The 10,733-nt window shown below is 54.2% G+C and overlaps 1 protein-coding gene across 2 annotated transcripts in view; it reads left to right on the forward strand.

Moving 5' to 3' along the window:
* Positions 1-10,355, forward strand: part of MAPK4 (mitogen-activated protein kinase 4) — a 52,304-nt gene extending 41,949 nt beyond the window's left edge. The window contains exons 3-5 of one of the 2 annotated variants that reach the window (XM_042910366.1): positions 1,066-1,227; positions 6,706-6,928; positions 9,659-10,355. In XM_042910366.1, the coding sequence (XP_042766300.1) occupies positions 1,066-1,227; positions 6,706-6,928; positions 9,659-10,355 (1,082 nt within the window). The remainder of the gene's footprint in view (positions 1-1,065; positions 1,228-6,705; positions 6,929-9,658) is intronic. The other variant, XM_042910367.1, reaches the window with a different exon arrangement.
* The last annotated feature ends 378 nt before the right edge of the window (positions 10,356-10,733 follow it).

Consider the following 10,733-nt stretch of genomic DNA (forward strand, 5'->3'; position numbering starts at 1 on the left):
GGGCCGCTTCAGAACAGAACCTGAGCTATAGGCACTCGCTGAGGCAGCACCACAGCATCCACACGTGCTTAGTGCTACACAGGGCGTCGTTGGGGGACATAGAGGGGCCCCACCATAGGCCACCAGCTTCCGGCAGATGGGAGTCCTGTAGGAATTGGTGGTAAAGGGAGGGCCCTCTGAGCAGCTAGATGAGTCTGGGGACTTCTTGAATTTGGAGAGTCTTGGTTAAGGATTTAACCCATAGAGGTAAGTGGAAGGGGTACTCAAGCAGAAGGGAAAATAGGAGCAGTGGAAATAAGAAGAGTCTGGAGGTCCAGGGGGACAAGGAAGAGAGAGACCTGAGCCTCACCAGCAGTGCCACAGCGCTGACACAGCATCAGTGTCTGGGCGGCAGGAGTTGTGAGTTCTGAGACTCATAAGTCTGAAGCTCCTTAAGGACGAGCTTCCTGCCTGATGCCTGCCAGGAAGAAGGTGCTCAGTAAGTCATTATTGAGTGAATGAATGAAGGAGCGAATAAATGCCTGACTCCACTCCTGTTCCGCAGACCTGGCATAACCCGTCCTCCTCCCACTGCCTAAAGGAGTGAGCAGTACCACTTAGTTCCCAAGACGCATTCCAAAGCCAATTTGTTATTTCTGAATTTCCCCCTCCTCATTGGGATCCTCCTAATTGGAAACCAAAAGGTGAGGCTCAGTCCTGGTTTTAAAATCATTTCCTTTCCCAGCCTGTTAAAGAACATGCAGAGAGGCATCTGGAAAGGGGACTTGGGAAGTCTTGGACCCAGCTGTTAGCTCTGGCTGATCAGTCTATATCAGACTGGTCCATTCCAGAAGCAGAGACATTTGACAAAGCCAAGCCCCAGAGATGGCAAGCAACCTGCCCACAGTCACACAGCAAGTTAGTGGCAGAGGGAAGACCAGAACCCAGGTGCCCCGGCCCCCGGCCCAGCGCTGCTCCCACTGTCCTGTGCTGCCCCTCCCAGGCCTCCTAGAACCACCTGGGGGCTTCTCTCACCCCAGCCACTTGAGCAGCTCCCTCGTAACCATCTGGTATTTGGCTCCCCAGGGGCCCACGAGCTGGAGCAGATGCAGCTCATCCTGGAGACCATCCCCGTGATCCGGGAGGAGGACAAAGACGAGCTGCTCAAGGTGATGCCTTCCTTCGTCAGCAGCACCTGGGAGGTGAAGCGGCCGCTGCGCAAGCTGCTGCCGGAAGTGAACAGCGAAGGTACCTCCGCGGGACAGCCAGGCCAGCACCCTGGAGGCCGTGCTCTGGCTTCACCCTGCGGGGCTGGGGGGGCGGTCTCCTTCCAAAAGGACGGAGCGAAGTCCTTAGACGTAGGAGCCAAGGCCACTCCACTGCAGCAGGAATCTGCCCTAGCTACTTCCAGGCTGAGCGTCACTGGCCCCTGGAGTGCAGCCATCAGGCCCCCCTCAAGGCAGTCGTTAGTGGCCTCCCATAGTCTACCCCTGTTTTTGCTTCCTTTTCCTTCTCATCTTTTTCACTTGCCTTCCTTCCTGCCCTGCTTCCTCTCCCTTTACCTTTTCCCCCTTGATGATGTGGTGCAGAGAATGTGAGATTTTTTTTCTTCATTTTTATATTTTAATATAATTTATTGTCCAGTTAACTAACATACAGTGTATACAGTGTGCTCTTGGCTTCGGGTGTAGATTCCCATGATTCATCGCTTACATACACCCAGTGCTCATCCCAGCAAGTGCCCTCCTTAGGTGCCCACCACCCATTTCCTCTCTCCCCCACACCCCTCCCCTCACTCATCAACCCTGAGTGTGTTCTGTGTATTTAAGAATCTCTTATGATTTGCCTCCCTCTCTGTTTGAAACTATGTTTTCCCCTTCTCTTCCCCCATGGTCTTCTGTTAAGTTTCTCAAGTTCCACGTATGAGTGAAAACATAGGATATCTGTCTTTGTCTGACTTATTTCACTTAGCATGATACCCTCCAGTTCCATCCACATTGTTGCAAATGGCAGGATTTCATTCTTAGAGAATGTGAGTTTTATGAGCTTGAGACCCAGACCCAGACTCAATTCCCAATTCCATCAGTGAGTAGCTGTTTGGCCTTGAGCAAGTTTCTTAACTTCTCTGCATCTCAGTTTCCTTAACTATAGAATGGGTATAATGATATGCGTCACATAGGGTCATCATGATGAGTAAGTAAAATGGAATTTGTAAAGCCCTGGGCATAGGATAGTTACTCATCAACTTAAATGTTAACATCATCACCAGGCCTCATACCTGCCAGAGGCTTCCTTAGGAGACCCTTCTATTAGGTAGGATACAGGTTCAGCCAATTGTAAGAGAGACCCAAATTCTTAATGATTTAAATGAGATTCATTTCTTTTTTAAGAAAAACGAAGTTAAGGGGTATCTGGCTGGCTCAGTCAGTGGAGTGTGTAACTCTTGATCTCCCGGTTGTGAGTTCGAGCCCCACATGGGTATAGAGATTACTTAAAATTAAATATTTAAAGAAAAGAAAAGTAAAAGGAAGTTACGAAGTTTATTTCTCTCTTATTTAATAATCTAAAAGCAAACAGTCCAGGCCCAACATGCTGAGCCTGCTATACAAAGTCACCCAGGGGCCTAAGCGCCTTCTATCTTATTATTCTGCCCTCTTACCACCTGGAGGAAAGTAGGGAAGGAGGACGGGTCCCCTTGCCCTTAAGGTCATGGGCCAGAATTTGTACACCTCACCGTCACTCTTGTTTCATTGGCCAGAACTTAGTCCCACAGCCCTACCTTGCTGCAGTGGAGGCTATAAAATGGATATTTATTCTGTGCCACTTTGTGTCCTTATTACAAATTAGACCATCAGGAAAGCACTAACAATGTCTTTCAGAAATGTCCTTGGCCATGATCCCCATTCAATCATAAGCTGCCTCAGTTTTCCCTTCATTAAAGGAGAAGAGGGATCATTTGATTCACCACAAACTAAGACTCAGCCCATGTATATTTACTTTGAGTCCTAGGCCCCTGTAGAAATCCCACCACAAGACAAGAGGTGCGTTTACCTCTCGGGAATTCTGGATCAGGGACGTGTCCCCCATGTCCACACACATAGCAGCCCCTCGGGGACTTGGCTCTCAGAGTGGTGGGCTTTGTCCTGGCAAAATCAGAGCTGGTCCTGGAGGGATAAAGCTCCTCACTGTCACTGTCATCAGCAGCATCCACTGACGTTTATTAAGCCACCAGAGTGCTAGGGATGGAAGTTCAGAGACACAAGAGGTGGTCTCGCTGGGAAGACCAGGAACACCTGCCAGGGATGAGAACAAAGACTAAGGAACACATCCGAAGGGGCCGGCGGGAGCCCCGGGTATTTGGGGAGAGGAAGGGAGCCACCACGCACCGAGAGGGACAGAGAAGCTGAACCAGGGGACGTGGTAAGAGCTCACATCGGCTGGACGAGTCACAGACCCGGCGGTAGGAAGTAAAGCTGGAGAGGTGAGAAGGACTGAGACGTTTAGGAGTTTGGACTCGATCCCGTAGCCAAACAGGTGTTCACTAAAGCTAGGCTGGCCCCACCCTCCCAACGTGCCAAAACTCAACTCCAAACAAAATTCTCTCGCCTGCCTCTGGCCGTGAAGAGGTCTCCAACTGATCTCTGGCTTTAGGAGGAGATGTCACTGATACGAAATACCAGTGAGAGAAAGGGCGTCAGGCCCCCCTGCCCCGAAGAGCACTTGGTGACCCCCAGTCACTCCCTCTCCTGTACATTTGAGGCCCCGCAGGCCTGGGAAGAAGCAGGGGTATCTCTCTGGCTGTAGCCCCCAGAGGCTCAAAGGACAGTCTAGGTGACTCTGTCCCTCAGCATCTGACACAGCCATCTAGCCACAGGCGCGGGACAAGGGAGACAGTCCCTGAGACTGTATCAGGGCATCAGTTTTGAGCTCCAATTACTATAAGAAGTAATTATGTCATAGAGGTGCCTGGGTGGCTCAGGCAGTTAAGCATCTGACTTCAGCTCAGGTCACGATTTCATGGTTTGTGAGTTCGAGCCCCACATCAGCCCCGCATCAGGCTCTGTGCTGACAGCTCCGAGCCTGGAGCCTGCTTCAGATTCTGTGTCTTCCTCTCTCTCTGTACCTTCCCTGCTCACTTTGTCTCTCTCTAAAAAATAAACATTAAAAAAATTTTTTTAAATAAAAAAATATATCATAAGTGACAAATGTGAAGAAATCTAATATCAAAACAAGTAAAAGGAGAGCTCTGGCTGAAGCAGAATTGGGGAACTCAGGGTCCTGCTGACCTGCCTCTCAGTCTCCAGAGCTGCCCCTGAGAATCCTTCTAGAACGCCTGGGGCTCTGGGAAGTCCAGTTTGGAGTCTACTGGGCCACAGGAATGTGATAAAATTGTACAGAAGTCTCATATTAGAAATGCCTTCAAAACATGTGGGGAGATTGAGTCCAGAGGAGAGGAGTTGGAGGGGGGTGGGTGGGTAGGGTTTCTACGCTGAGGCAAAACTAACACTGTGGCAGATAAACCTGGAACCTCCCAAGTGATCCTGCTAGCAGTGTATGCATGGCTCATCTCAAGTCCGGACAGAGTGGGGGAGCCTGGGGCTCTGCCCAGGACCCAGGCTGTCAGAAAGGTGTCGCCATCTTTAACACACAGCTTTCAAGGTCCCCCTGGACACCCACTTTTGGTCGAAGCCAGGGGAAGAGAGAGCAGAGGCTCTTGCAAGAGATCTTTATGCATGTGGCCTGAAAGTGGGGTATACACATCACTTCCACCCCCCCCAAAGGCCCCCATCACACAACCACATCAAACTGCAGGGGATGCTGGGAGATGTGGGCCAGCGTGTGCCAGGTGGAGGGAGGGGGGCTTGCACAGGACCCGGCTGCTGCTGCCTTGAATTGTGAGGGAACCAATCATGGGGAAGAGAGAACATGCCAACACGTGGGAACCACAGAGGGCAGAGCTAGGCTTAGGGGCGGAGGTTAAAGGGGGGCAGCTTTGGGTTAGATATAAGGAGGCTCTAATATTTGGGCTTCCAGAAGTGTGTGGGCACGTGCTAGAAGACGACTATCAGGGAGAGGAAAGAGGAGACTGATTCTTAGTAGAGTCCGTGGAGTGGCCCTTTCCAGCTTCAGGGTTTGCTGGGTGCTTATCAGTAATAGTGACGATGGTGACGATGCCTGCCCCTGGTTAGAGCTTCAACTCTCTCCTCTCCTTGTCAGAAGGTCCAGAGTAATAGGTCGGGCCCAGAGAGGGAGGCGGCCCCAAGAGGGAGAGACTTGCCCCGCCTGGAGCCAGGCAGTACCAGAGCGGGGCTGTGCGCTGCGGTGCCCGATTCTTCCCAGCCCTGGCAATCTGTGATGCTCTCTCAGGTCTGGCAGCCCCGACCCAGAAGCACCCCCTGAACCCCAGAGCACTTGGCGGTGATCAGGGTTACTGTTGCATTACTGATCTTTCTGTCTAGGGTTACAGAGAAGTGCCGTGTCCTCCTGGGAAGCCAGTGACCTTCTGAATCCGTCAATTTCCTGAATCATTGGTGAATCTTCCTGCAAAGAGACCCAGGGCTGGAGTGAGGGGCAGGGTCGTGGTGCTGGCTGAGGTCCTTGAGCTCAGCTGCATTTCTCCCTTACCGCGAGGGCGGTAACACGATTAGCCAAGTCATGATTTAAGTGGGGCCTCCAGCACCCAGAGGTAATGCAAACCTCCAGAGAGGTAGACCTTGCCCTGAGATAACCCAGAGCAGAGCCCACAGGGCACATGGCTGGCCCCACCCCCCTTGGGAGAAAGGACACCAGTACCTGTGTGCAGAGCTGATGCTTGGCCCGTGCACACCCACACCACCCCCCCCTCCCCCATTGGCTGCCGGTATCTCGATGTACTTTCATGCTGGTTGGCAACGAGCCACTCCCCAAGGCTTCTGAGTGTCCCTGCCTATCCAGGTTCCAGCTGCCTAGGATCTCCCCTTGATCTAGTCCCTAGTCCCCAGAAGGGCTGCAGCCTGGTGGCTAAATATTTTTAATATCAAGCCTGCCTGCCCTTGTTTGTCAAACCTCCAGGGGCAATATGTCGTAGAAGGACTGGACTCAGGAGCCCTGGTCCTGTCCCACCTGCCACACTTTCTCAGTGACCTTTCTCAGTGGAGGCTTGTCACTGCTGGCACCTGGGAGCCATAGGCTCCTCTGTCCACCCCAGCAGCATGCAACCCCCACCACATGGGAGTGGGCGTAGAGATACCGCAGGTCCCCCCGACACCGCAAGTGGAGCCACCTCTGAAATGTGTCCCATGCTGTCTCCTAGAGGATCCCTCCCACAGCAGAACCCAGCCCCAGGTGACCACAGGAGGAACCTGCTCAAGGGCACACCTTGTCGGGGCTTCTTTCCCACTCCCCTACCAGGGCTTCCGGGATCACTACCACTGAACTACCTACATCCCCACCCCTGTCTCTGGAGAAATCCACCCTAAGGCAGAGTTCTCGCCCCAGGCCTTCTCTAACCAGCAGTGACTTTAGGAAGTCACTTTACCCCTCTGGGCCTCTGTTGATTCATTTGTGAAGTCAAAAATCAGTCTCTGCTCTGAATTTGTCACTGGATCGTGGTGAGGATCACAAGAAAGAAAATGGCTAAAAACCTTTTTACAAAAGGGAACGTACAAAAACAAATGTCAGAGAAGAGTCACATTCTCTGCGGGCAGGGCAATGAGTGACCTTCGTGTCCTGTTTTGCTCCCCACAGCCATTGACTTTCTAGAGAAGATCCTGACCTTTAACCCCATGGATCGCCTAACAGCAGAGATGGGGCTGCAGCATCCCTACATGAGCCCATACTCGTGCCCCGAGGACGAGCCCACCTCACAGCACCCCTTCCGCATCGAAGATGAGATCGACGACATCCTGCTGATGGCCGCCAACCAGAGCCAGCTCTCCAACTGGGACAGGTGCAGTTCCAGAGGCCTCCAGCCCTGAAGTCTAGAATCTACGCTCTCATACTCCCATTTCTGTTTGGCCCCCGTGATGCGCCATGACCTTTCCCTCTGTCTCCCAAGCTCTAGAGCCCATGGGTGCTTTCTCCAACTTAGCCTCCTGCCTTCTCTCCTGTCCCCAGGTGTTCCCAGTAGATGAGCATGTGTGGGTCGGGGACCTTCCTTGGTGCAATACAGCCTCCACCCCTTCCCCCCCACCCTGGGTATACTGGACACAGGGTTCCATACAGTGTTCTGCAAGCATTTAAGGAGCACCCATCACTGGAGCTCACTTCTAGCGGAATGGGAATCTGCCCTAGCAAAGTAGGCTGCACCAGTGCACGGCAGGGCGACCATGGAAAACTTACTACTACACAACACTTTCGCGTGGCTCACATCATTTGCACCTCCTGACAAATGCCACGAAGGGACATGCCATTATTATTAGTGCCCACTGACATATGATGAAGTGACAGCCCAGAGAGGTTAGAGTTGAGCGTCTTGCCACACAGCTAATAGCTACCTCGTGTGGGGCCTCCTTGGTCTGCCTCTGGGTCAACACTGCTGAGCCATCACAGGACTCCTTCCTGCCAAATTGGGCTCGCCCTCAGAATCCTCCCCAACGTCGTGTGCCCGGAAGTCACTACCAGTGAGTGATTCAGAGGAGGGTAGAACACACACATTTTTAACAATCTCTGTGCAGGCATGTTATGGTTTGTTAGGTCCCTTCCTGTTCTGACGTGGGCTCAGACAGCTAAACATTTGGGCCTCACCATCTGGTAATCCTGGGAGGGAGAGCCGAGAGCTGCTCGGTTTAGAAATAGAAGTCGAGGGCTTGCTTAGCAGCTAGGACTCCGAGGGGCCCTAAGTGGGAGCCCCGCTGCTGTGGGAATGTGACAGCTAGTTACATAAGTGACAGATGAGCTAGTTCTCCTTTTCAGTCATTTGACAGATGATCGGTTTCAGGTTAAGGAGGCACCGAGGGAGGGCCAGGGCAATGTTGCTATTTTGGGACAGGTTTGTTGGTTTGTTGTCGTGGATTGTTGTTATCAAGAGTTGCCAGCAAATAGAGATTAATGAAGACTCTTCCGACCGCTACCCCCCATGCTAGTCCCGCCCTGACTGTGGTCCCTCAGCCCCTCCCCCTCCACTCCACAGCCTGTGAGGGCCCAGAGGGACGCATCCCATGCTTCTCATGGCTGTGCTGCAGGGTTTCTCTGGCCACTGCCCAGCAACTTGGACTGTTTCTAGACCTGACACGCTTCTGCTCCTAACTTGCCCCTAATACCCGCCTGAAGGAGAGGCGCCAATCAATGGCAGACTCCTTCCTGCAGGCCCTCCTGCTTTGTGCAGATGGCTTAACCTTTAAACACCAGCGTCCTCATCTGTAAGGCAGGGTGATGATACCAACTCCACAGAGCCGCCGTGAAGGCTTCAGAGAACCAAGGTTTGGCCCCTGGCATGTAGCAGCCAAGGATAAGGGTCTTCACAAGCTCTTCCTCCTAGAAATCTCTGCAATTTCCAGGCCCCTTGTGCGAGGAGGCAGTGTTGTGTTCACCTCTGGGAGTGACTCCTGCCCTAATGGTGTTGCTGGGAGGGCGGGCGGGCAGTACCGGAGCCTTCCTGTGCCTCGCAAACCACATCGTGTGGACTGCTGCCATGCGTCTGCCCCTTCGCGGCCAAATCTGCCCATCCTTGGTGCGTTGGGTTTGAGCACTAGGTATCCTGTACCGTGAGCAGCTGGCCGCTGCCTCCTCTGCGCTCTCTCCCTCCACATTGTTCTGCATGGAGTACCTGGCAGGGGAAGGAGAGGGCCCGGCCTGCACACTGCCCTTCGTTTGCTCTCGGCCAGCTGACTTTGCTCGCTGTCCGTGGCTGCAGGGCAGCTGACAGAAGGCAGAATTCCAAGACCTTTGGCCTCTCCTGAGGGTGTCTATGATCTTTCCACAGATCCCATCTGCACTGCACGGATGCAGGGTGCTGTGGGGCATCCAACCAGATCCACTGGGGCGAGAGTTCTTAGTCCTGGCTGTACCTCAGAATCACCTGGAGACATGTTAAAACCATGCTGATGCGCCCCCCCCCCCCGCCCCCCGCTAGACTTACTGAGTCGGAAATGGGGGTGTGGGGTGATTCTAATCTGAGCCAGGGCTGAGAAGCACTCATGAGGGCCCTGCTACTCAAAGTGTGGTCCCTGGACCAGCAGCATCAGCATCACCTGGGAGCTTGTTAGAACCACAGACTCTCAGGCCCGGCCTCAGAGCTACCGAATCAAGAGCTGCAATTTAATAAGGTCCCCAGGTGATCTGTGTGCACCTGTGTGCATCTGTGAGCATGTGAGGAGCACCGCACAGGTGGATGCACTTGCAAATAGATTCCATGAGGACGGGGAATTTCTTGTTTTGTTCACTGCTGTGTCTGGCAATGCCAGTGCCTGGCAGGTGGTAAGGTGCTCCAGAAATACCTGTAGGGTATTGAATGTATACCGAAGAATACAAGGGTTAAGCCAAACAATCAGCCCCTCCACCTGAGCCCGGGAGGCTCACCATTACCTTGTCCCATCACTCTCCTACCTCGGGAGGTGGGGGTCACAAGATTCGAGGGACAGGGAAGAAATGGAAAGGCCGCCTGTGGGTGGCAGACCGGGATGAGGGGGCTGGCTCCCTCCAGGAAGCCAACTCACCCGAGGTTGGACAATCACCATTCTGTCCGTCTGAACCTTTGCAGGTACCCTGTGAGCCTGTCATCGGACCTGGAGTGGAGGCCGGACAGGTGTCAGGACGCCAGCGAGGTACAGCGCGACCCGCGCGCAGGCTCCGCGCCGCTGGCTGAGGACGTGCAGGTGGATCCGCGCAAGGACTCGCAGAGCAGCTCCGAGCGCTTTCTGGAGCGCTCGCACTCGTCCATGGAGCGCGCCTTCGAGGCCGACTGCGGCCGCTCCTGCGACTACAAAGTGGGCTCGCCGTCCTACCTGGATAAGCTGCTGTGGCGCGACAACAAGCCGCACCACTACTCGGAGCCCAAGCTCATTCTGGACCTGTCGCACTGGAAGCAGGCGGCCGGGGCGCCCCCCAGTGCCGCGGTGGCCGCAGACGCCGGGCCACGCGAAGACGAGCCGGCCAGCCTCTTCCTGGAGATCGCGCAGTGGGTCAAGAGCACGCAGGTCGGCCCCGAGCGCGCCAGCCCACCCCCCGACAGCCCCGAGCGCCGCCTGTCTGCCTCTCCACCGGGCCACCCCGCGCCCATCGACGGGGGCGGGAGCCCCCAGTTCGACCTGGACGTGTTCATCTCCCGCGCCCTGAAGCTCTGCACCAACCCGGAGGACCTGCCAGACAATAAACTGGGTGACCTCAATGGTGGGTGCATCTCTGAGCACCCTGGCGATCTTGTGCAGACAGAGGCCTTCTCCAAAGAAAGGTGGTGAGGGGGAAAGGAGCTCCAGGCCCCCTAGAGGAGGCCCCCCCGGGGAAGCCGGGCTTGGCAGGAAGGGGTGCCTCCCTGGCACCTCTACTGCCCCTTCCAACCCTCTCTGCTGCCTTGGGGTTAGCAGAACACAGGAAGGATCCGAGGAGGGAGAAGAATGTCCATTTCTTAAACTGCCTTAATAACTAGCCTTTAACCTCTGGGAGCAGGTTTGAACAGGAGCCTAGTTTGGGGGTTGATCACTTTCCCAGCAAAGAGGGGGCCCTTCGTTTTATAAGTGGCGGTGTGTGGGGAAGAAAGTTGTCTTAAAGGGCAGTCGACAAGCCCTACCACCTGGCTGGGTTCCGAGAAATGTTGCTGGTATAGTGTTGAAATGATC

This window comes from Panthera leo, chromosome D3 (assembly GCF_018350215.1).
Source record: "Panthera leo isolate Ple1 chromosome D3, P.leo_Ple1_pat1.1, whole genome shotgun sequence".
Lineage (NCBI taxonomy): Eukaryota > Metazoa > Chordata > Mammalia > Carnivora > Felidae > Panthera > Panthera leo.